The 27,123-nt window shown below is 38.0% G+C and overlaps 1 protein-coding gene across 2 annotated transcripts in view; it reads left to right on the forward strand.

Moving 5' to 3' along the window:
- PLCH2 (phospholipase C eta 2) overlaps nt 1-27,123 on the forward strand; it is a 119,964-nt gene that overhangs the window by 7,430 nt on the left and 85,411 nt on the right. The window contains exon 2 of one of the 2 annotated variants that reach the window (XM_069782717.1): nt 6,516-7,001. In XM_069782717.1, the coding sequence (XP_069638818.1) occupies nt 6,890-7,001 (112 nt within the window). In that variant the 5' untranslated portion in view covers nt 6,516-6,889. Of the gene's footprint in view, nt 1-6,515; nt 7,002-22,753; nt 22,879-27,123 lie in introns of those variants that run through there. The other variant, XM_069782718.1, reaches the window with a different exon arrangement.

The following is a 27,123-nucleotide window of genomic DNA, read 5'->3' on the forward strand; positions in this document are numbered from 1 at the left end:
TACTTTTGAGCCAAATTATTGGATGAGATTTAGAGCCTTGCTTGGTTAGTTCCCTTTGGTCTTCTAAGAAAAATTTCCAGTTCTCCCTTGCTAATAAGAAATTCAGATTGCTTCTTAAGAAGCAAAAGGCTGCTGTGTGCTATGTTTCCATTGTCATTTCAGATAGGTCTGGGAACGGGCTAGCAATAAGCAATGATTATGAAACTGAGAGGGTTTGTGGTGACTTGGGATGAATAGGAAAGGGGTTACAAACAAGTCTGTCCCTTATACATAGAAATTGTTGCAAATTAAAAGTTTTGTTTTGTAAATGCTAAAGTCATATGACACAGTCAATATAAGCCTGAAATAAATTATTTGGATTTAATAGTAAGTCTCCTTACTTGCATAAGGAATATTCAGTTACATCATTCAGCAAAAATGCAGGGCTTTCCTGCGTGTGCAGCTCTAGTTCAAGGTGTAAGTGGTGGGTAAAGAAAAGCTGACAAATGTTAAGTGTTCCTTTTAAGTGGGATGACTGTGTTCTGGGTGTAAGGTGAATGCATCAGGCTGCCAGACAGATATTCTGATGTCCTCTTTTCTTTACTGCCTTTTCTGTGCTCCTGCTTATATTTTCAACTGAATTATTTGCCAGAGAACTCTGTATCACATGCCAGTTTGTTCTGTGTGTGCTCTGTCCCTTGGGAAAAAAGAATGTTGTATCACACCCTAAGGTGTGGGCTTACCCCCTTGTTCCATAGTACTGAAACAGACTTCTTTTATTTTGCAGTTGCTTTGGATGTGAAGTAACATGCCTGGGCGTGCAAGTTATCTCAAATGGAATTGCCCAGTGAATGGAGTTGCATTCTTTAAAATGAGCAGCATGTCATAGTGAACCGCAGTAGAGTTTAAAAGCAAATCCCAAGTCTCAGATTCAAATACTTTAATGTATTTTTTTCTTCCATTTGATCTCTTATCCTATTGATCTGCTTCCTGATCAAACTATTCAAGTTTAAGTGATGATTTAGTTTTTTATGTTGCATCCACAGTATCAGTGTATCTGTTCTGGAAGGATATCAGAGCTTGTCTGAGTTCTGGTGGGTGACACACGATATCTCCCTGAACACAAAAGCAGGTGATATAAAAATGGCTACAGGATTGTTAATGGTGTACACAGCTTTTTTGTCTGTAAGTGATATCTATCCTGCCTCTAGGGTTTTAAGTCCTGTTTTCTAAGGGAATATGGAGCCTCACGCAGTAATATTTAGGTAGGGCTCTTAACCTGAGCAGTTGAAATACTGTTTGTGTGGTCTGAACAGATACAGTTGCTCTCTTTTGGCTATTTTATGCTTTTGTCAACAAGCAGTGCTGTGCTCAGAAGCCAGAGTGTTTCCTAGTATAACAGAGGTGAAACATTTTCAGAGAATGTAACTGATAGTTTTCATCATACAATCTTCAGAAGAAATTTTCCAGGGAAGCCAGCTGAGCTCCTTTCATTTACTCTAATAGGAATCTTGAATCTTGTTCTGAGATACCAATTTGAATCCTGCTGTAGTTTTTAAGGATTAACTGTGTGCTTTTCTGTTGGCTGCCTAGGATTTATGGGGACATTCAGCTTGCTGTTTTGGGGAGAGGGGCTGGGCTTTTTTTTGTTTGGTTGATTTTGTTTTTTAACGATACAGGTATGCTGAAGGGAAGGGGGGTAGAGAGGGAAGTCTGAGGACCAGTACAGAAGCTCAGAGGGATGGGACAGAGTGAAGAAAGAACATCTCTTGCATGAAAACAGAAGAGATTTAGAGATAAACTTAGTCACAATAGCTTCACTTTCAGATCAGAAAAAAAGAATAAAGAATGTGAATTTGACATGACTCAAGACAATAAAATAATCAGTAAGCCACATCCTCATATAATGTGAAGTATTGCAGCTCATCTGTTTTCACTGAAATGATGCCAGTGTGTACCGGCATGAACATCTGTGCCCATTAAGTCTTCCTCGCTCTCATGGATATGTTTTTTGGTGTATAATGAGTCACAGTGATTGAACTTTCTACAAAGGAAATGACCTCTCAAAAAAACCCTAAAGCAAAGAGGTGAGAGAGTCTGGCAAAATAACTATCGAGTTCAACTTTCTGAAAAGGAAAAGGATAGCTTGTGTCTCAATGTTAAAACAGTTTCGTCTGTCCTGTGAGCTGTGGCTTCCTGGATTAATCTCAGCATTAAACACTTAATGCATGTGTACCGGAAATGGTGCTTTGTGGCTAGTGGCTATAAAATTGTGGTTAGGAGGAGAAGTTGCCCAGATGACCAGAGCAGACAGATAACTCACCTGCTGCAAGGCAGTGCCTGTCGAATGTAGAAGTACTTGCTGGGAGTATGCAGTGGAGTAGCTCCAGAAATGCTGTTGAGTGTGGGTTTGCTTTTTCAGTGGACATAGTTGATTTAACTCCTGAGATGCCTTCTGACGTCTAGTTTTGGCGCTTTCCTAAAGTTCTAAAAACCCCTTCCTGAGTCTTTTCTCATTCACTGTAAATTGGGGCAGGTGCAGTGAAAGCAAATATACTGAACAAATGTGCATTTATCTATCTAACTATAGCTACTTCACTTCTTACTTGTATTCAGTCTACCTTTCTTGACATTACATATTTTCTCATGCTCAGGAAATTTTGAAGGTGCTTATTGAGTAGGATGGGAAAGTTACACAAGGAAGATCTGTCACCTTGCTTTGGTTTTGGGAAGGTATAGGGAGAGGCTACAGGGGAGAGTGATCAAGGAGGGATCATATCTAAATGCTTTTCCTCTGCTATGCTCTGTCTCAGCATATTTTCTCTCTTCAGCGAAAGTTTACATAACTGCGAAGTATAAACAATGTATGGGAATAGCAGCCACAACAAATCTAAAAGAAAGGTTTAGTCTTAAGCAAATGTTGCTCACTTCATCTAAGAACCACTTTACTGTTACAGCATATGAGTGCTTTAATGACATTGCTACTGAATAAGGTGATGCCATTAAAGGAGTCTGACAGCTCTTTGTTAACTTTGGGATCTTTGATAATTCTACAAAAGCCATTAACAAATATATTTCTTTTGTATTTTAATCCATGTAAGGACCTGGTAGGTTATAGGTTCATTAATTGTCCTGATGAGTATCATACAATTTCTACTTCAATGAATAAATTCATTTCAGTTTCTAGAATAATTCTGAGGCGACCTCAGAAGGTAGGTGGTTTGGTACAATCTTCTGCTCAAAGCAGGATCAACACTGAATGCAGACCAGACTTTCCTTTCAGGTGAGGAGTCTGATTCTTGCTAAATTGTTTGTACAGTTGAATACTGAGATTAAGTAGCTATGTTTGCAGAATATCTTCTACTCACTGACATATAGAAATGTTTGAGTAGTATGTGCAATGATTGTTTTCTGGCTGTGTAGGTTTTTTCTTTGGCTTAACCTTGCTACAATGCCGTTGCTCTGTGTGTAAAAACTAGGATAATTCCTTTGCTGAAGTACTATTTTTTTTTAACATATTACTATTGTTTCAGTTGCATGAACCCATTCAGGGACACCTGTAATAGGTGCTGTGTATAGAGATAACTAGACTATCTTATTCCTAAGAGACCTGTGTTTAAGCTGTAGGATTTTATAGGTAGTGAGTAGATACAATCAGAAAGGGAGAAACCTAATTCCTTTAAAAAAATAAAGGGAACGGGGTATGCATGGTCCATGCTTATTTGAAGAACATGTACTAACTAGAAACAAAAGTTGCTTAAGATTTTCTTCCATTTTTAAAGATATATATGTGTTCACTCAGAGTTGAAACAGGCATACTTAAATTTCAGAAGGCTTTCACACTGAAAGGCAAACAGCAAAACTCTTCAATATCTGCATTGGATTCTAGAGTCCTCCAAAAATTCTGTGTGTGAGAGTTGGGTGGGAGAAGAGAGGGCAGAGTACCATGACTAGATGGTGATATTTTCTGTCTGTGGTGTAGGATGTGTGTAGAAATTGCATACAGGTAAAAGGTTGCAGAGTTTCTTTTGTCCTTGATTTTTAAAACAGACAGTAAAACCACAGTAGTATCTAGAAAGTGTTATAGACTTGATAAACTCAGAATAGAGTTTTGGCACTGTTAACCTTCTGTTAGAGCAGCATTTAGCAGACAGCTTGTAAAACAGAAGTTGACCAGTAGCCGTCGGATGAGTTTCTCATATTGTCACCTTATATGGAATAGAGAAGTTAACCCAGGGTGTAGGGTTCAGTTTGCAAACTCCATAATGCTGATAAGACAGCAGCTATTGGTAACCAGGAAACCAGGTCTTGTCATGTAGACAGCTACATCTGAAAATACAAGTGAGATCAATAGATCTATCAACAAGCTTTTACAGGGTGGTCGTGAATTAGTATTCTGTTTTATTAGGTGCTTGTTACACATACAGTGAGCTGCAGCAAAAAGTTGGTATCTGCCCCCAGATTCTATTGGTAGATAACTCGGGCTTGCTGCTGAGTCCTGTATCTACTGTGTTTGACACCTACTTGCTTCAAGTACCTTGTTCCTACTCCTCCTTGACATGCATAGTATTAGTTCAGCAGGCTGCTATGCCATTTATTAAACTCATGGGAGAATATTGAAGATGTAGTAGGGGTAATAACTTCTTTTTACCACATCAACAAGAGCTGAAAGAAACACTTTTAGTTTCATCAGAACATGCCCAAATGAACGGCAGCGAGAGGTGCACCTCCAGTATTAAAATGGTACGTCTTGCCAAGAAAGAGTTATGAATGCTTACCTTTTTTCTGGTATCATAGAAGATGCAGCTTATGTGTAGGAGCAAGTATAAGCCAAAGAGTTGCGTGTGGACTTCAGTAAGTGTCAGAATCACAAATGTGCCTCTGTAAAGGGTCTAGTGAAAAGTATATATAGGATAGAAAAGCTTAGAATGACCCTTGGCGAGTCAGCTCTGTGAGTGTATTTAAATATGGTATTAATTCGAGGACTAACATAAATGAAAAAACATTTATTTTGGGATGCACAAAATGAATACATGGAAATATATTGTTTTTGTTCAGTCTAAAGCAGAATATTTGCTCTGTATTCTTTTAACTAATTATGTAAATGGTGGACAATGATGAAGGGATACAATTATGGAGCCAGCATGTACAAGGATGTATATTGGGGGCAATGTGGAGTATCTTTGATAACCTATTACCTCCTTCCCTTTCAATCCAGGCAGTTTGTGAAATCTGTCCTAAGTTTATAATTTTGGGTTTGGTCACTCTAGCTGTGGTTTGTAATAAACCTATTCTTCACCAAATGAATTTCACCCCCTGATATGCCCAAAATTATTTCAGAGCCACAGGATACCCTTTGAGATATTTCCCATCTAAATGCGGAAACAAGTGATTTTAATGATACTGAATTTCTGCAGGATTAGTATTGCTAAGCACTACTGTCCCATATATGGAGTTGCTATGCATTTGGCTCCATGTATGGGTATTACTTCATTGACTGACATGCTCCCTCTCAACAGTGGAGATTTTGACAAGATAGAGAATGGAGAAGGTGGGGCTTGGTGAAAAGATAGTCATAGAGAGGAAATGATTTCCCAAAGAAGCTGAATGAGGGACCAAAGACATGGAGAGGTACAATTTCAAACTGGCAGATGCTGCAACAGGGATATCTCTTAGTCATTTTTTGCTACAAATGTCTCAAATCCCCCCTCTATTTCTACTCACTGTAAATTAATAGTGATGCCTCCTTGCCCTCTCTCTTTTAAAACAATGTCAAACTGGATCTGTGCTTTCACAACAAAACATGTTAGGGCAATGTTTCAGAGCTCAACTTGTAATTACAAACTGAAGGAGACTCCCATAGATTCAAACAGTTAGCAGCACAAGGTAGGATCCCAGGTTTCTATCTTGTATGATTGCTGTTTTGGAGTGAGCCTTTGACCTTCTTTCTCTGAGGAAGGTATCTGTCTGAAAGTTTTGGAAAGGTGAGTCTTCTGTAGCCAGTGGGCAGGAGATAGGTAAGAAAAGGGAAGGAAAATGCCAGACAACAATGAAGAGATGGTGTGGAGATGGTTGACGGTGTGTAAGAGGAGAAAAGAGCTGTAAAAGGTAAGAAGCAGAACTGAATGAACAAGCCAACATCAGAGCAGATAGTTTTCAAAGGTGACCTTTGGGAATATAGCTGATACATTCACTTATTATGTAGAATGATTGAGTTAAGTGTATGTGTATCTGTTATATGTATGTGTATCTATGTGTGTGTGTATATATATATATTAAAAAAAATTAAACCCAGCATCAGTAGTTAGGCTTCTGGAGAAGTTGCTGCTGGCAAAAGCATAGTTTTCTATGATTATAGAAAATACTGGGGTGAGGGAAGGAAGAGTCAGTGCCTTCTGTTATGTGAGGAGCTATCTGGATATAAGCAACTGCTGAGGTCAGTCCATTGTATGTCATCTAGCTATGTTCCTGTAGTAAATATTGTATAATAAACAGTTAAAGCAACTTCCACTATATAAAAATATTGTCTTCTCCAGGTTTGCAACATGCAAGAGACCCTGGGATGATACACTGAATACTTGTAACTACTTCGTTCCTGGGAAGGGCCATCGCATCCATTCTATCAAGACTGAGCTCAGTGGTGGTTCTTTCTCCACACTGATGCTATAAATTCTATTCTTCAATGCATGGAACATGTGTCAGCAGGATTAAACCAGGACAGTCTCCTGAATGTGGAATTCCAGAGAAGGTACTCACTGTGACTTCTGAAGTAAGCCAGCAACATCCTGAAATTCTTGCTTTTTCACAGGTACTTTTATTACCTGACTGAATCTTTCTGCAGATATCTGTTCCGAAATACTTTGTTTGACCTGGAACAAGCACTGTTGCTAGGCTGCTCTGAAAGCTTGAGATGGCTCTGACTTCTCCAAAATCTGTAGTAGGGGATTTGACACAAAGAGAAGAACTCATGCTCCGTGATGCAAACTGTTTCAATTTCCTCTCTGCAAACATCATCGCAATAGGTAAGTGAAAGGTTACGGTCCTTTCATGTAATAGTTTGGTATTGAAAATACTTTCTTTTTCTCCCAATTTAGTTTTATTGTATAGATATTGCATATGGGACTTCTAGTTTTCCTTAAATTTGTTTGAGGGAATTGTGCTTGTATATTCCTCAGTCTCTTTTTTTTCTGTGTAGTTGGTATGATGACTGGAGTTTGGGTGAAGCATATTTGACAAAAAACACCCCCCCCCCCCCCCCAACAAACAAACAAACCAACACACCCCCCCACCCCACCCCCCCAAAAACAAAACAAAACAAAACCCCAAACAACCAAAAACCAGCAAACAAAGTGTCACTGCTCTGGCCTGTGTTTGACTTGTTCCAGTAGTTGGTGGCAAGTATGAGACTGTAAACAGCAGATATAGGCCAGGAATTAAATGAGATGATATTAGAAGGCAAAAATTGTAGCAAGTTTAAATAAAATATGGAATATTGCCTAATACAATAATCTGAATCAGTCTTTCTTATGGCCTTGCTTGTACACAAAGTCTGTGATGTTTGAGTCATGGGAAGGGACCTTCATGTGTAGAATCGCTAAAATTTTCTCATCACATATTCTTAGACTGGAGGTTTTGCATGATGAACTTTACATTTGCAGTCTTAGGAAAGTTCAAACTGCTTTTATTTGTTTATCAGCACAGTGTTGTATTCACCTACTAGTAGCAAACCCTCTAACATGCAGGAAGATATGATTACAACTGAGCCTTTTTTTTGGCTGTTTTAAACTGACACCTGGGCTAGCCCCCTGGCCCCTAAACTCTTTTCTCCATTAAAAAGTTAGTTCCTTGGCCATTTTAATGGAGGGTGAAATTTAGCTGTGTATTATAACCTTTTTTGCACGAAGGAACTACTTGCTTTTTCAGTGTTAAGTACAGTATGAATTGTTATGAACACTTCAGCTGCATGATAACGTAAGATTATGACTCTAATGTTACCAGTGTTTCCCAAGACATGCTAGACAGCATAGTATCTTCATGTAACTGGTAGCATTTATACTTAGATAAATGATTGGAGTGTTTTTGAGATGCACTTAAATAGATGGGAAACTGACTTCTACTCCCATGTTAAGGAAAATACAAATAGTACCCTCACCTAATGTGCTGATTAGAATCTTGATATGTTGTCTTCTGTGGCTGTAAATAATAATGGTATAGCAAAAAAATGGGGACATGGCACAATTCACAGGTAGATTGGAAGGACAACAACATAAGAGTACTCATATTTACCAGACCTTCAAACAGTGCAAGTTTGTGTCAGTAACAAACTGGCTCTGAATCATTGTCTGACTTGCGGCTTAAGTAGGGTATGCACATTTCTGATAAAATGCCTGTGATCCCTTCTGATCTTTAACTGAATCTCTCGGGGCAAGGAATGTTTCAATTGTTGGTTTGCTAAATAGATGAAGTTTAAAATGGGAGGTACATGCCTATCTGCTTTTGAAACCACAGATGATATGCATATCATCCATGATTTGTTAATAAAGAATCATAACATTGGTGCCTTTACAGAAACCAACAGATGCATCCGTGTTCCTGGCTGTGTGCATTTCATTGTATCTGTAAGAATGTAAGGTCTATGTGTTCAAAAAGTAACATATTTCCAACATAAGCAGATTTTCAAGTATAAAACCAAGCAGCTGTACACAGAAACTGTGCTCCTGCTTTTAGATTTTCATGCCCAAATACAGTGGGAACCTAATACTAGACTGTTTGCTTATTCTCACCCCTTCTTGTCCCCAACAGATAACAGACATCTGGTTTAGTTTGAAAATGTAGCTAATAAAAGTTAACACTCTTCTGCAAGAATGCAAACCTGCCCATTTTAAATTTGACCATTGCATTTTTAGCTGCCTCCCAATGCTGGTTAGCAGAGATGTTTTTGAGACATGAATTAATTAGCTGGAATATCTTCAGTGGGTAGTAGTTTGGTGGCTTGTAGCTCCCTTTGGCAATTAATGTAGGTTGGAAACAATAGATGTAAAAATGAAGCTGTCAAGATGGGTAAACACAGATGAGAGAGAGAAAAGGAACAGAAGTCTCAAAGTCTTGGTAATGTAAGAGATAAGCACTGTAATTTAGAAGGAATGTGTTTCACTTCTCTTTGCAAGAAAGGTAGACAGAAGATGGCCAAGGAACTGGCTTTTGAATGCAGGTAGAAATGAGGTCTGCCATTTATTAAAAGGTATCAGTCATATCTCAATTAAGCCTCATTTTTAGGGTTTAATTCAGGAACTAATAGAGATCGGGATTATACCTAGCAGGAGGAAAGATACATATCTTCGTGTCTAGCATTGCAAGTTTTATTTCCATAGATCTCTGAAGCATCTTGTGCTGGTCATTGATCTTAAAACAGCAAAGTCTTTAGACTGAAATCGTGTTCTAAAGAACAGAGGATTTGAGAAGGGAGGAGGATTATAGGAGAAAGGACAATGTATAAGAATTACAGACATTTGGTCTATGCAGCTTTGTTAGAGCAAATGCTTGTGTCTGCTGAATTCCTCTTCAGAAGGCAGTGAGGTATGCTGAATCTTTGTGAGTCAAAAAATTATTTTTCTTGTCAAAGCAATTCATAGTAATAAGAAAGAAACAGTGGTAGCCCTTTAACTTAGCATTATCCTTTTCGTGGGTCATTCTAGTGCAGTTGCCTATCAACTATTTTTTGGCTTTCAACCAGGCTTCATTATTCAGCAGCACCAAGTGCTCCTAAATATTTTATTCTTTAATTTTTACCAGATACATTCCAGAGGGAATGCTAAATGCTGGGAAAACCAGGAGGAAGCATTGCAGTAGAATGCAGCTATGAAGGCCATAAGAGTAGCAAGGAAAACCCAACCTCTTTCTCAAAGCAAAACGTTTTGGACCACATATTTTAAAAATATAAATTAATATCCTAGGATGAGACTGTCAAAACCGATTGCAACTTTTTTCCTTGATTCTTTCAAGTGCTTCTGGAAAACCTTTCTTGAAGTTGATGAGAGTGGGATTTATACTGCCTCAGGTTGTGGCTCTCTGCCATGAAGTTGTCTGAATTGAGCTGGGAGATACAGAGCTCAAAGAATAACTATTGTTACCTGTTGCTCTTTTGAGTGTTGACAGCTTGGGCAGAGGAAAATGAGCTCTTCTCTTAGGAAGCTCTGGAGATTACAGATACGATTTGGCACATCAGGTGTTGAATGGAGATTGGGTAGGAGGGAGGGAATTGTGTAACTGATGTCTGTGGCAGATGAATTTGTGCTACAGGAGAGATCTGAAGGAGGAGGAGCTGGTTTGTTGCATTTAAAATAAAAAAGTTGATTTAGCCCAAGATTTTAATCAGAACTTCATGTATTCAACACAGGACTCATTTGCCTGAAATACATACTCATTTACTGCCTATGGCCGTGAAGTAGACAACACTAAAAGTTTTGGTTGGGCTCTCACAGGAAGCAACTTCATCATTTAGGCCAAATTTCCAGCAATTGTGAGATCAGTTTAGCTTTCTGCTGGCTTACAATTTGGGCTGGTATGTAAACCTTTTACTAGCATTAATGGGCCTGAATATATTTGTATTGTAGTTGTATTAAAAACAGCTTGTCAGTGAAAATAAAATCCATAATTAACTGTCATTATACTAGTTCTTATCTTTATCTTACTGTATATTTAATGATACTAGTTTTTTTCCTAGTAGAGGTAGCCCTCATGTTTGATCATCATCTAAATGTGCTTCTTAGTTTCACTGTATGCAGTGAGTACTCAATTATTCTATATTTCTCCTTGAATTTATGCAGGTAAGTGGAGCATCTGTTCACAAATAAATTATTCCAGAGACTGCCTTTTTTTTTTTTTAAATAACCATAAAGCATATTCTTAATTGATAGGTAATCTAAAGGAAATGGACACATTTTTAACTTCTTGCAAACCGTAACTAGAGTTTTGCTATTACGCACATGTTAAAAGTATACGTATTTTTTCAGCAGTGTTGTAGGATTATTTTTTTTTTTGATTCTTTCAAAAGTCTGTTGAGCCTCTAGTAGTGTCCTGTTAGCGTTGTTGCAGCTTAGGCAAATGCCCAAGCAGTTGGCTAAATGAAGCTTGCATTGGGTGTCACGATCACTAGCAATGGAATGAAGCATGTGCTGAAGTATTTTGCTAAACTGGGACCTTTCCTAAGAGGTGGTATTCTTAGCTGATGAATCTCTTGAATACTGAAGGCCTGTAGTGGGATCTTTAGCATTCCACTGTCCTCTCTTGCCTTTGCACAACTCTTGAGCGTTTGATTCATATCTTGTGGTTCTTCAGCATGTGAAGATATGCTTGCTCATATGCTCTGGGGAAGGTTGCCCCAATACTACTATTACAGTCTGTCAATAGAAAAAGAGAAATAATTATAGAAATTGTTTCCTGCTTGTCACCTGTAGATCACACCAGCTATGATAATTTTTTTTCCTATCTCTTTCTCATAAATTGGTTTGCAAGGGGTTTGAAAAAGAAAAGTGCAGAAATTTAGAGGTGAAATAGGTGTATTACATCATTTGTGTGTTTTCTGGCACTACAAAAGTGAGATGGTATGTTCCAGTGACTGCTATATCATATAAACTGATTTTTAGGCAACTACTTTTTATTCATATGCTGAATTGTAATTTTTTGCCTCCTGAACAAGAATTGTCCATTATATATTTCAGTATATAAAGCTCTATCAGTGTGCAAACATAGGACAAAGTGCAAAGAAATGGCAGAAATAGCTGGAGGGAGAGAAAGTCTTCATTGTGCCTGTGCAGCACTTCCAGCATTCCAATGCTGGTGGGTCTGAACCTAAACAAAAGCTGGTCTGCAGCTCAGGAATCCTTTTGCAGACTTGTTCAGAACACCCACTTGAGTTTGTTCTTAACTCCCTAATTAACTCTTTATATGACTCAGTTTAAATACTGTGTAGTGCAGTGACAGCTCTTACCTTATTTTGCCTTTAGATTGCTTAGCATTTTTTACAATACACACAGAAGTGTTCACAATACTTTTGAGCTGCTGTCTTGAGTAGCTTATGCTTTCAGATACGGCATTTCAGCTTTATCAAGCCTATGCTGTCAAATGTAATACTCCAGCTTTCTCATTTGGGTGACTATATCTGCAAGAAAATTTAGGAAAGAATGGAGCTAGAGAGTTAAATCACTAGTTGGAATAAATCCATGCAGTTAAATAAATGCTCCTCAGTTGATCATTTGGCCCCATAGTATCGTAGCTACCTACAATCTACTTCTGTACCATACTTATTAATCTTAGCCAGCTTGAAACTCTTAGCGTTCTGCAGTTTTCTGATTTGTTTCATAAGTTGAGACAAACAGTTTTCAAAACTTGTTGCTTTCTTTGGAATAAAAACTGCTTTTCTGTGTAGGCTGTATGAGGATGAAGAATAAGATTGCTATGTTAAAAGGAAATCTGAGTGGAATGCAATTAACATCTACATAATTTTGCTGTATAATGTGATTCAACATTATTACAGCAACATTGGCAGAGTCCAAAATCAAGGAGATATATGGCAAATTCAGTAATCCTCTATTTTTCTAATATGTTCTGGCATGTCTAGACTTTCTTTTCCCTTGTAATCTGATGAAAGTGTGTTGTGCACAGACATGCTAAATCCTGTTTGCTTAGATATATAGTACATCAGATTAGCCTGGAGAAGTACTTAAGATGGCCTTCAGCATGTGGCTTTAACATGCTGCCTGTCTACATGAGCAGTGCTTCTGTGGTGGCAGGGGAGTGGACTAGATGACCTGTAAAAGTCCCTTCCAACCCAAAACATTTTATGATACAAATTTAGCTGAAGAGCAGACACACAAGTGATATATTATGTGAATTGGTATCAGATGTCAAAATAACTTGGATTAAAGCTAGATTTCTGTGAAACTGCCCATCAGTTAAAAATAAAATGTGAACTGATATTGTGTTTCTACTAGTTCTGCATGTATTAGTGAGTGGCTGAAGAATGGATACTGGTTTGGGTTTGTTTTTTGTTGATGCAGTTTGAAGCAAATCTGAAAAGATGCACTGGTTATCCCAAGTGTTTAAACTTAAACATGTCATTCTCCTTGATCTGGTACTACATAGACAGTGGATACTACAAAGTTCTGACACCAATCCTGAAGGTTTTGTGTAGTCTTAACTTAAAGAATTGTTTTCAACACCTTTTTTCCTTCCTGAATGGAGAGTAAGGCTATAGTGTAATGAACATTGCAAGCTGCTGTTTGTTCTCCTTTTTGCTGCAGAGGCAGAAATGAACAAATGAGGCTTGCAGAATGCACTACTGTTTCCTTTGTTGGCAAGGGCAGCTTATACTAATTTAAAGTATTCATGAGTCCATGGACTGTTGTAATAAAGACATGAATCTAAGCATTTAATAATGGACTGCTCAGCAGACCCAGATTCACTGGTTCTGATTCTGTTACTGACTTCTTGTTTGACTGTTTTTGTAACTTTGCTTTGTCCTTCTGTTGTCTCTGATTTTGAATATAAATGGAAACAGCTATTCCTGCACAACAGACACTTCCCACTTCAGTCTTTATTACCTGCGCTGAAATACAAATAATAATAATTCTCAAACTAAACAATTCAGAAAAGAAATAACTATGGTGAGACCTTCTAGCCAGTGACACTTGTGGGTACTGATAACAGCTGTTTGGGAACTGTACTGCAAAATACAATCTGTAGACCTCAAAACAGTTAGAACCCTGGAAGTTTTGTGTAGCTGGAAATACTAAGTTAGATGAAATAAGTTTGGTATGTTATTTATTCTCTTTCCTGCCAAAAAAAAAACAAACCAACAGCAACAACAAAACAAGGCCAAGCCACCTCATCTAAACATACAGATTTTTTTAAAAATAGATTTAGATGGGTTTGTATGGAAAAAAAAAAAGCCATGTCTTTGATGAAGGGCTGCTTAATAAGTGAAGCATCTGTTGTATAAGGCAAATGTTCTTTTAGCACTCTCATTATGTATTCTAGGTACCAGTTGGTTCTATTTAGGGATGCCTGATCTAAATCTACAAGGAACTGACATGCTAAGAATGGGAGGGAAAAGGTGCTATTACTTTTTGTCAGGTTAACATTTTAAAATATTGGAGAAAGACCTAGAGTGGGGCTATGACAAATGTTGATTGAGCTCTGTGTCTGTGAATTGTGGCGTGAACTGTACACAAGGATGACAGTCAGCAGTTTCCAAATTCTGCTGCTTGCTTTTTGCAGTTATCCTGGATGAGCTGAATCCTTGCTCTGTTCCTCACAGGATTAAAATGGAGGACAATAACACGTTATCTGTGTAGCAGTTGGCTATATATGCCTGGTCCAGTTGATAGACACTTCGTAGTCTGGGTAGAGAATTCCCCTGCAGTCCCTCTCAGACTAACATTTCGCCTATATCAGGATTTCTATAATGTAAATTCTGTGCCTTGGATGTAAGACGATGATTCCTTTGGAAGTAAACTTGTGTGTATCTGAGGGGCAGAATTTGTCCTAGAATACATAAATTTAAAAAAAAGGGTATAAATAGAGGGCCCAAAAGTGTTTCTGTGTACTGTACTTGATGAATTTCTGTTGAGGCTTCTGGGTGAGCAACAAATTTAACAGTATTAAGCTCATTTGCAGAAGAGGTGTGAACATTTAGACATTCATAAGTGTTAGAGACCTATGCTGCAACTGATATGCATATCTGCAATTCTGAGTTTTAGTGCTCTGTCTGAACCTAGGTACCTGGGATTTGGAACAGTAGAGCTACATAGATTGAGATGTATTTCTACATTATTGCTCGAGCACATTTCAGCCTAGAATTTCTCTGAGTTTAGCCATTTAATGCTTCCTAATGCAGATTCAGAATGTGAGTGGCAATCTCTAGCCAGACTTTCAGTTTTTTTAAAAAAATTTGTTCTATTTGCAGGCCTATACATGCAAATAAGCAGCCAAACATTAGGTGGGTGTTTTGCCTGAGAGATCACAATCAGGTGGTGGTGGTCTGGGGCAGATCTAAGGACTGATGAAGCAGTGAAACTGAATCAATTTTCAGTTTGTGAAAAAAACCTGTTTTCTGTTATCCATGCTCATGTAGCATTCTTTAATATCGTTAAAGTCTTAGAAGAAAAATTGTTTGAAAGAATTCAGCCTTTGAGCTGTTTTATCTCCCATTAACAGATGATGAAATTGTAAGAAATTGTGCCATTTATGTAGTGTGTGTTGTAAAGGGGAAAGTGTCTGGAATTACTTGATGACAAGAGTAACTTCCACTCCGCAAGTTATTTTGCAATACAGAAGGTAATATCTAACTGTAACTTAACACTAGAGGGCAGCGGTGTTTTTCATTTTATCCATACTTTCGTTATACTATATACATGCATGTTCCATACATACATTACATACATCTGATGTAGGGCAGAGATTTGTGAATCATATATGACGGAAGGTACCAGGAAGACATTTGGCTCAGTATGCAGTCCCTGCTTCCCTGCCACCAGAAAAGGGCTGACTCCAGATTGAACCACTTGAGCCCAGGCTACAGGGCCTTGAAGTATTTATTTCCAGCTGCAAAAGGTAGCTTGACAGAAACTTGAACAATCATTTTTGTGATGGCTCATTAGAGTTTCTCCTGCAGATTATTTCAGCAATCTTCACTTTAAAAAAATGTAAGAAAAGTCACTAGAACTTAGTATTTGCTGAAGTGTACCTGCTGAAAATTAAGATTTATAAAATCATTTGAAGTTTGAGTAAGATACAGATGATGACATATAGAGACAATGCTTATTACACTTTCTCACTTGTTTGCAACGAGTGATTCCGTGTAAGCATCCCTGATATGGGTTGTATTTCCATGTAATCATTGGATTTAAAAAAAAAATTTACAGCAATGCACACAATTCTTATTTTGCAGCTGCTGAGGAGTGTTAGTCTGAGAATTTGCAACAAAAATTTTGAAAGTACTTGGCAAGGTTTGTACATAACAGTTACTGACATTTATACTCATTGTATTAACCGTTGTCCTTTATTAAAGGACCTGAATTGATGCTGAAGTGCACATGCGAAGGATAGCTTAAGATGCATGAACAAAACATAACTGAGCAATCAAATCAGTAGGAAACCAGCATAAGAAAATAGACTGAGGGGAGGTAATAGTTGAAATTAATGAAGGCATTAGGAAAATTTAAGTAAATGGAAAGTCTGGAATGATTGTAGTACACTTGGGTAATTTTTTTGTTTTGTTTTGAGTTAGTCAAAGGTATGTAAAGCGGCTAATTTATATTTCAGATAATTTGTGCAAAAATTAATCTTGCTGTATCTGCAACATTTAAAACGCAATAGGGTCCAATAGGGTTCAGAAGTACTCTGATGTACTACACTGAATGCAAATCTTTCTTGAGGCTGCTAACACTCATGATGAACCGGTTAAAACTCATCTGACTAAGCATTTCAAGATTGCATAGAATAAATCTGGAATATTTCAGTCCAATTTAATGATATTGATCTGTGCTCTCATGATACAAAAGCAACGTAAATCTCTAAACCTTCTAGCTTGTGTTTAGATGAATGCAAGCTCTCTGCAACCTGGATTCTTTCTCAGCTATTATATTCCTTTACCTATTTACAGAGTGACCTATGCTACTATTCTGGTTTATATCTATTTCTGAATCTTCTGTAGGATAAATGATGATACAAGGCATAGCTCAATAGTAAATCTGGACCAAGCAGTGTATGAGGATCTTGCATTTCATTCTGACTCCGGTGAACATTAGTATCTTGTCTTTCAGCTGATGTGATTGATATATTCCTTTTTCCTGTCTTTGAGGAGTGTATATTTGTTTTCTTAAGGATATTAGTTTGAATCAAATGAGCTTTTTAAGCCTTGCCATTTAGCCCAAATAGATTTGATGGGCAATGAAAAACTGTCAAGCTTTCTAGATTAATTTCTTTCTTGGTTTTGTTTGCTTGGGGGTTTTGTTTGTCTGTTTTTTCAGTAAAGTGTATTGTAATGTAGTTCTTGGAGGCTTTGTGCCAAGATGCCTAAAGGTGTTTAGTCTCCTAACTCCTATTTAGGCACAGCTGTTCCCACTGAAATGTGCTGGAAGTGAGGACCCTAAATACTATTGAATTTGGCACCTGCAGTGGAGCAGAGAGGTCTCCAGTTTGTTGTCTCCAATTCACACATGCTTTGACCTTGGATAGGGATTTGGTTTTAGAGTCATGAAATACTGGTAACGACCTGTCTTTGCCTTAGTGGAGTTTTGTTAGGTTAAACGCATGGAAGGTTGTGAAACTGTCAGAAATAGCAATGGGAACCATAAAGGTACTTAAGACAGAGGTCTGATTTGTTGGTTGCTCTCCATTGTCAATAGGAATATTGCAGTTTGGCCTCACCTTTCTTTGTTGTGTGCTATTGAAGTCATGTGACTATAATAAAAAGGGGAGAGTTACTTGGGTAGTCAACTTATATGCTAGGTCTGTCTCTTCTGTAGAAGTTAAGTAATGAAAACAGGGTGAAAGGTACTGACTGAACTATGTTGCAGAATCAGTGTTTTTTCTGTACAGGGGAGAAAAAGCAGTGTACTACACATGTAGATACAGCCATATGTTAGCTTTGTGGTAGAAATCTGCATCTCAGATTTTCATTTCTGTAACTTAAAATCACTAGGCCTTCAGTCTGAAGTTTGAAAAGGAAAGTAACAAATGGCAGGTTTGATGAGTTAAATCTTTCTAATGAGCAGAAATTCAACTCAGACTGCCCTTTTCGAGGTGGTAAAGACTGTTATATTACTCCAAGACAATTTAAAGCTCCCTAGAGAATCTGTGTGGAAGTTATATTGCCGTTACAGAAAGAACCATCTCTGAGAGGAGAATGACCAAGCCCCTCTTTCCTTTAGGCTTAGACCACAACAACTGAGTAATATGCTATCAATATAATAGTATTGTCTGATCCCAGCTACCACTGTGATGATAATGGATCTTTTTTTGTGTCACTTGCGGAAGAAGTGGAATTATTTTGTTGAGGTAAAGCCTGAGGTGTATTAAGTTTTTGGTATGCTGGTGTTAAGAGCTTTTATGGTCGAACGTGGATTAGAAACTAGCTCACCTGAATGTTACCTTCTGTTTCTTCTTCCACCTCCCCAAATCTCCCCCCTCAAGTTTTCTTGCTCTTTCTCTTGTATATCTGTTGCTGCCTGTAAAGATTTTAGACGCATGTAGTGGGAAATGGGACGCTTCAAGAAGAATAAATAGTACTGTTCGCACACACATTCCAGCGTTTAGGATAAGAATATTGCCAATACAATTGTTTGTCTGTATCGCTATTGCCATCTACTGGATGAATGCACAAATGCTAAGCTGGCATCATGGGCACAAAACTAACTAAAAAGGAAAGAGAGGAGACTTTAGAAACAGTTGTATTTTATATATATATCTATATATCTTCTATGGTTATTAAACAGTTCTTGTGACCAGTACAGTGACAAAAACATGATGCTTAAATATGGCTCTTCTACCATATATGATGAATACTACGGAGGCTTCCTGTGAAAGAGAGAAATCAGAAGACCGCATTGCATGCGTGCTCATATTTACCTAGCCTCAAAACATTCACTTCATGCTTCTAGAATGCGGGTTTGGAAAGTTTCATGCTGCCTCGGAACCAGTTCTGTCAGAGTACTGTTATTCCTAGAGCTTTTGTACCTGGCATCACTTGATGGTTATTACCTAGGGCAACTACTAATGTGTTCCCTCAAAACCGCTGCTAGTTGCAAGGCAGAATAAAAGTTCTTGATAGGTGTGTGTATCTGGTAGCAGGCAAGTTACATTTCTTTATAGTTTAATTCTTAGAAACTAGTGAAATAAGTAAAAATAATGCTCAGTCAGATGGTTAGAATAAGTGCAGTATGTTTAGAGGTAGTAAACTAAGTTCTGGACTGACTGAACCAGTGCTGGAACAATCAAAAATAAAGTCTTAAGAATGCTGCGAGGGGAAAAATGTGTTCCTTTCATGGATGGGCGCTTAGCCTATGTGGTTGTCCAAGATGCAGGGAGTGGGAAATCCAGTGTTCTTTAACGAAGTTCAACTGTATTGGCATTATCTGTGGGAAGTTCTTAAGATAACAGCCATTAGCTGTGAATAAGTCTGCCAATAAAATCAGCTCAGAAGGATGCTGTTCTTGTAAGCACAGTAAATGAAAGCTGAGTCTCTCACTCACACATTTTCTCACAAGTAAATTATTTGTATCTGCTGATAGTTCTGGTAAACTTAATCCTCCTGAAAGTCACTGGATGCAGATACAGCCAAGTGACTTTTAGCCATTATGTCTTACAGCATGGACTATTGTCTGGCTTTGATTTGCATTTGGAATTTGGCAAAATGGCTTTTTAAAATCCAAGCCATCCCTGACTGTGTGATACTGTGAAACCTGCCTCGCTTTAGATACTGCTTACCTCCCAAAACATTTAAATGCCCTTCATCTACAAGCACTTTTCTGTTACCTTTGTTCACGTCAGAATCTTATCTGTCAGTTTGATCAGAGGTTAAAAATAATTCATCAGAGAGAGGAATGCTTTGTTTCTTGAGAGAACAAATAACTTCAGTTGTCTTCTGAAGCAAATCATAGTGGTTTTCTACAGTTAATGAACTATGAGGAACTGCTTTATGCGTGGCTGCTGCTATCTTCTAGGCAAATCTGGGATTCTTCAGTTGCGTCACTGGCTATGTAGTAAAAAAATGAGAATACTTCTGAACTCATGATCTCAGAGATACAAACAATGAGTCAATCCTGTGTAGCCAATGTGAAACGAAGCTGTTCTGTTATGGACCTTTTATGCTGAAAATGCTCTGCACAAAATATAAGAGTTGTGAATGGTTTATAGAGAGAGTGAATGCGATTATTTTTTGGCAATATTTTAAGTTTTTGTTAATTTTTTTCTCAGTGTGAGACAGACTCCTTAGCTAGTGATCAGAATGAGTCTCAAGGATTATGCTTGCAATGATGGGGAACCTATTGCTTCTTTGAATGCTTGAGATTCATTAGTATGAAGCCAAAAATATCTTAAATGGTTAAAGACATCTTTCTGAGAAAGATATCCTTCTGAGTTGGTGTAGATGATGTTGCTGAGAGAAACTAATGTTTCTTCTAATTATGAGAGAAGTTCTATTAGCAAATGTGTGGGGGGTTTTTTGTTTTTTGTTTTTTTTTTCCTTCCCTTTTTCCTCCTTTGCAATTCCTGGAAGAGTGCCTGAATAGTGTTCTCTTAGATGGGAAAGAACAGTGCCATGCAACTTTATGGTAAGAGCTTTTGCAGATAGTGGACCTAAGCAACTCTATAAAGGAACTTATATAATATGCATAGTTGGTAATTACAGAGCTGGAGTTTACCTCAACAAGTGCTCGGCTTTTCTAGTGATTTCTCAAATGTTTGTGGTGGATTTTAGGGTGTGTGTTTTTGTTTTTACATGGCTGTTATCTCAAGTAACAAGGCTTCCTTTACCCTACTATGAGTGTTCCTTGGCATGTATTTTAAATACAGAAACCTTCAGTCCTTTATTTCATTTTACTATAAGAAGTCCCTCTCTTCCTTTGATACTGGTGGAGTTTGGGAGATGCTTCTCTGGGAGGAAATAAAGAGCCAAGGTTCAGGCAATAAGCTCACCAAGGATCTGAATATATTAGAACATGTTTTGGCATTTTACTGATTTTTATATGATGTCATCATGTCGATCTGCCTGTGTACGTTTTCCTTGTATTTAAAACTTTTTTCGTTTTATGCTTTTAAATATTTGAGTGTTGTTGATTAAGTACTGTATTGCACTGCACTATATAATTGTGAAACAATAGGATAAATATAAATCAGGTTTTTAATATTTCATTTTGGCCATTTTCATAATGATTTGATTAGAACAGTTCTCTGAATAATACTCATTTAACCGTCTCTAGGGCTAATATTCCAAAACTTAATGGAGAATTGAGACCAACTGTTTAAACCACTTAGAAGGCACAGTTTGTTTGGGTTTTTTTAATAGTCACAGGACATGGAACTATAGTCAGTAGATGAAATAATTTAATCCAATACTCCACCGCTTGCCAGAACAACTGATATTTCCCTGAAGTCATAATCTTTTTCCTTCCCTGAAATGCTGAAGTTCTAGACAATTGGCTTAGTAAAGATGATGACAAAGATTTTGCACCTGTTTAGAGACCATCCTAATCCCCTTAACCCTCGTGTATCTTTTACTGAACCGGAAGGGCGTGTGTAGGTTCCTTGTAGGCTAGCAGGATTTGTGATTGGATCTAAGGAAGAAAAAAACTTCAGGTTTGTGTCACAGTAAATGGACTTTGAGCTTACATGTGCAGATACTTAGAGTGTGCAAGACCATTAGTGAAAGTCAGAGGGAAATAGTTCCAAGAAAGTGTGTTCCAGCACTAGACAAATCTTTGTAATAGTGGCAGGTGCAGGAGCTGGGTTGCTGTCAAGATCAACCTTAAAAGTCAAGAAATGGAGCTTAATAAATTTCAAAATGGTAATTTGTTAGAAGCACTGGCATTCAGATCCATGATTGCAGAACAGATTTTGTTCTTATCGTTTACTAGCAGAAATAAGGAATAGATGGACAACAAAGTACTGCTTGAAGGATCAGGGTGGGGGGAAAGGTTGGTTTGTGATTAATCCAGCATGCTGTCCTCCAGAGGAAAATTATTAGTTAGGAAAATCCAGTTCTTTTGACTTGTTTTTCTCACGCAGCTTTAGGTAAAAATTTGCATCAGAGAAGTTTTACTGTGGGCGGGGACTAAAATGTTTAAACTCCCTCTTAAGAGATGTAAATATCTACAGAGCGTATAGTACTCTCAGGAAAACACTAAACTTGTGAAAACCTTTTCAGTCCCGGTTGATTACACTGAACCGGCTAGGCTATGGGGTGGCGTTACTAACCTGTGTTTATTAGAACAGGTGACTGAGAAATGTGGAGCAGGATTGTCCTTTCTTAGGTGACTGTAAATTCACAGCAAAGGAATGAACATGATTTTGTTCTGCTATGTTGAAAACTTAAGTGTTTGGGGAGAAAGGTGGTATATACAGGTGCATCCACATTTTACTTTTCTAGAGGCTGTGAATTTGTTTTCTTTGCAAATAATTTTGTTCTGTTATTTTGTATGTTCAGGGTTAGAGGTTTTAAATACTCTGCCTGAAGAAGAAGCAAGCATTAGTTGGTGGAGAATAAATCTCTGTTAGAGATCTCTAGAAGTTTTAGAAGCCGTTAGTGACTGGGGATCACAGTAAACTCAGAAAGTTCATAGGATTTGTGATCCTTAATCACTCTGGCATAATTGAAAAGGGACACCTCATATAGTTGTAAGAAGTCATGGCTGTGGCAGTGTCTGACTGTAGTTCCTTGCTGAGCAGTGGAAGAGAAAAGCAGAGGAAATCTTAAAAGAAGGAACATGAGCATTAAACAGCTGTCATAAAGAATTCCCTGTTGCCTTGGACGAAGAGACATTTCGGTGTCAACTGACACTAGAGATACCAGGAAGGAGATGTCAGTCAATGAAGAGTTAATTGTTCCAGCAAAAAGTAGTTTAGATAAAATCCTACCTCTTCTCTCTCCCCCGCTTCCTCTGGTGTTGTGTAAAGGAGCTTGTACCATCGGAAAACTGACAGTGATTCCTCAGTGACTGAGCTAATAAATGGGATGAAATTTAAACTGCCTTCTCACAGGAACAGAAAGAGGGACTTGCAGAAGAGGGAGCAAGACTGAGGGAAAATGCTGAGTATTTTTACATTCTAACACAGGCAATTGAAAAAAATATTCTTATTTCTACAAGACAATGGATTTAGGAAGCCTACCGCAGAAGCACAGTAGGTGGATTTATTCTTTTTACCGTATACACTAGAATTTTAGCTAGAGGATAAATTGTACTCGTGCTTATGGGCATAGTTGTTTTTCAGTAGTACTTTGATAACATCACATTACTCTTCCTTCTTTCTCATTTGTTCAGAGATATTTATTTAGCTGTTTGACCCTGTTTGTTTAGAGGATAATATTTTTTAGACCTTACCAGCACACTGTCAGTCCAAAAGCTCTTTTATCTCTGGGCAGGCATGTTTTATTAATTATGGCCATAGTGTCTAGATGAATCAAAAGACTGTTAAGTAAATGAAAATCCATTCCACTTACTGTAAAAGAAATATGTACTGCTTCAGGGAAATGGTAATGCTAAAGATAGAGCAATTCATAATTCTCTGACAAATTTGTTTACTTCAGAGCAGTTTCATTAGCTATAGACATTACATTTGAGTGTACCTTGCAAACTACTGATGGAGGAAATGAAGGTTGGCTTTTAAATAAGAGGGGCTACACCACAATGCAGTGTGCTAAATGCTACGCATCGTTTCTTAATGTTATTAATCATTGGTATTGGGAATAGACTAATTTATGCTAACTGCCACACACTTCTGATATACCTGCATTCTCTCAGTGATTATACAGTAGTTTTGCTCTTGTAGGTTATGCTGATCAGTTTTGATTATGCAGTTGCTCTTATCTTTGGCTGTGGTACATAGTTCATTTAAGCCATTAACATGTTTAGATCTCAGATTTATTCTCCAGTGTTGTGTGTTTTTTGTGGTTCTGTATATGCATATGTCAACTGTATGTTTATGACAAAACATATTTGTATGGAGGATGATGTTACTTGTATCTTTGTTCTGTTTTGAGGATAAAGCTATCACATCTTTAATGATGGTTGTAACACTTCAGGTATCCTGTGTGATGAGCCATTTTGAGTAGATAATTAGCCAAGTAAATGACTGACAAGTAAATTACAGCTAACACATGGAATGCATCTAACTGTTAAAAGCACCTGCAGGCATTCAGGTGCTGTGCAAGCCAGGTCCTTGGAAAATATTAAATGGGGAGATTAGAGTTTATTCTAAGCTCTATTGAACAACCACTTAATTGTCTTACAGGGTGTAGTGCTACCTTCTTGTTTTTTTCTGTGGCCACAGAAACAGTGACCTTAGGGATATTATTCCAGTGGAACAGTTCTATTCTTGCATTTTTCTTCTCTCTGTGGGCTTTACATAACCTTTCCCACTCTGCTAGCATGCATTTGCCAGAGTACTATTGAGATGCTTATGATTAATCCTCCACTGGAAGAAAGTTTTTTTAACAGTGCAAGTACCAGATGTTAGATTCAAGCTTCTTACGGACAGGTAGGATAGGGATAAAGTCTGTATTCTCTGCATTGTGTGTCATGGCCATGATGTCCCATAAATATAGTTTTGGTATCACAGTGACTTTGCCAATAACTATCACCAGAGAGTCTATGCTGGGTTCTTTACTGTCTGGTGTAGAACCTGGTTTTCTTTCCTACTGTGAATCCAGGTGACCTGACTGATTGTGCTGTGTGCAGTTTGCTGTTTACTTCTCAGTAAAAGTTGCTAATTGACTTCAAGTAACATCCAAGCTATGCAGATTTCCCACTTCGATTAGAACAAAGTTTGAGGCAATAATAAAAGTCAGAAGCGTGAGGGAGTTGTGAAGTCCCATGCTACTTTTTTGTTGTGAAATGTGCAGCGTAACTAGATAATTTAGGGACAAGAGACACTGCAGTGATGGATTGTTCTATTCATTTTTATAATGGAGAAATAAATATTGTATGTGTCCTCAGCACCTGAACAGGTGATGTTTATGCTTTCGATGGATGAGCCGCACTAAAAAAGTAAGGAGGCTTTGGCAATTACTTGGAAGACACTAGCCTGCATTGGCATAGCTTTCTGTGCCTAAGATCTATTGTTCATGCAGTGGATTGGGCGCTGAATTCTCGTGCCCTTCTCCACGGTGAAATAATTAAAGGTATATTTCCAGTTTCCGTGAAGATTGAACAGTGTGTAGATGTGCCATTCTCTCTTTCTCTTCCTGCCCTTGACAGCGGTTGCACTTTTCGGGGCTCATTCAAAGCCTGCTGAATTTGACGGGAAGGCTTTTCTTTCCGTGGTGTGAAGTTCGGTGTGAGTCAGCAGCACATCCCGGTGGCAGTCAAGACTAATGCACTGGTGGGAGCCTTGGCGGGGTGTCCTGGGGGTCGAGGGAGGCGATTGTTTTCCCTCCTGAGCATCACTTCTGAGGCCCCGTCGAATACTGGTTCCAGTTTTGGTTCCTCAACACATGGGCGATGTTTCCAACTTGAGAGACTCCGGCAGCGCTTGGTTAGATGTTAGGGGTCTGGAGCACTTGATGTACAGGGAAAGAGCGTGAGGGAACTGGACGGGGTTAGCCTGGAGAAGAGAAACCAAGGAGGGGATGTACTTGTGGTTTTCCGTTGCTAATAGGTACTTACAGAGAAGGTGGATCCTGACTCTTCTCGGAGGTACACTGTGAAAAGGCAAGAAGCAAAGGTCACAAGTTGCAACAAGGGAAACTTGAATGTGAAGAGCAAGAACCTCAATGGCAGTGATTAAGACCTGTTAAGTGCTACACCAAGTTGCCTGAAGAGGCTGTAGAATCTTCATTTTGGAAGCTTTTCAAAAGTCAGCATGTACAGAGCAACCTGACCTAAATCTGAAGTTTTAGCCCTGCTTTGAGCAAGTGGCTACACTAGATAATCTCCAGAGGTCCCTTCCAACCTAAACTTATTTCAGCATTTCTGAAGAACAATATTGTAAGGTGATGCTTTTAACTTTTGCACCAAAGTTAATGTTACAGTAGAAATTATAATTAGAGTAAGATCTGGAATCTGAAATCCTATTTTGTAATTTTTATATTATATTTCTGCTATGCAATAATTCAGGAAACCTGTAAGTTTCATGAATGCCATCCTAATTTCTCTGTAGAAGGTTTGACAACGTAACTTTTGGATGTTATAGCTCTTGTGAAGTTTAACCAAACTGAATTTGCATTGTACAGCTGCTTTCATGTTTAGCCTGCCAGTATGCCTGTATTTTGTGACTACTTGATTTTAAATTAAACTGGGAATAGTGGCCATTAAACAGATTACATCTGCTACATGTCTACTAAGCGATGTGATTTTTATCAACAGATGCAACCTATAGTGTCTTAAGTTTCCTTACTCTTCCACCTAGTGTCTGGGAAAAAGCAGGTCCCAGATGTAGCTCAGGAAATTGCACTATGAAGTTTATGGATAATTAGTATGTTGCTGAGGAGCTAGGGCACCAAGAATACATGTCATTGATTTAATTGTAACAACAAAACACAAACTAGACTTTTTTTTTAATCAGGCTGCAAACATTTCAGATTAACTGGTCATCTTGTCAGTGCTGTTGTTCAGAAGCCACCTGCAGCTTTGGCTTCTGTCAGTTACGTGATAACAGTATAAAGCAATTTTTTCCTTCTGTCTGAGAACTGGAGAAATAGTAAGTCTTGCTTTATTAATCTACAAATATTTGTATACAGTGCCTAAATAAGGTATACAGGCCATTTTAACATGATTTGGTACTTTTTTGCCGTTGCAAGGTCATATTTTCCAAACAGGCAGGCCCAGCAATAGTATGGAAACTTTCATGGTTACCTGGTTTTCTTTTGGAACTGATGCTAGAGATGTTTGTAAGCCTTTTTGTTTGCTAATAAATCTTCTCCCTGAAAGTACAATGTAACATGATCCTTTTTGGTTTTGCTTTTGTCTGAAAAAATGATTACAGGTGATAGGCACTTTCCCTTCAATGCGTTCCCGTGTCTTGGAGGGAAAGTGATTCTTTCAGTATGAATCTTTCGTTTGCTGTGGACTGTAAGGCTTGATAAGTTAACTTTCCTAAAGATTCTTAGAAGAAGGTATTTTACAAGGACAAAACATGAACAGTAACATTGAGGGAGACGTGAAGTTATTGTATAATTATTTCTAATAAGCTAGAGGCATGGGAGTGCTGAAAATGTATAGAAGAATCAACACGCACATGGAATATGTTACAGTGGAAGCATCCTTAAATAATTTTTCTGTTGCATCATGTTTTAAGGAGAAAGACTGGTCAAAAAGTTGAAATAACTCTCAGATGGAATAGTCAAATGTGGATTTTTATAGCAATGGCCCTCATGGAACTTTTGTCAATGAAGACTTCCGAGAGGAAGAAAGCTACCATTTTAAATGC

Source organism: Haliaeetus albicilla, chromosome 4 (genome assembly GCF_947461875.1).
Source record: "Haliaeetus albicilla chromosome 4, bHalAlb1.1, whole genome shotgun sequence".
Lineage (NCBI taxonomy): Eukaryota > Metazoa > Chordata > Aves > Accipitriformes > Accipitridae > Haliaeetus > Haliaeetus albicilla.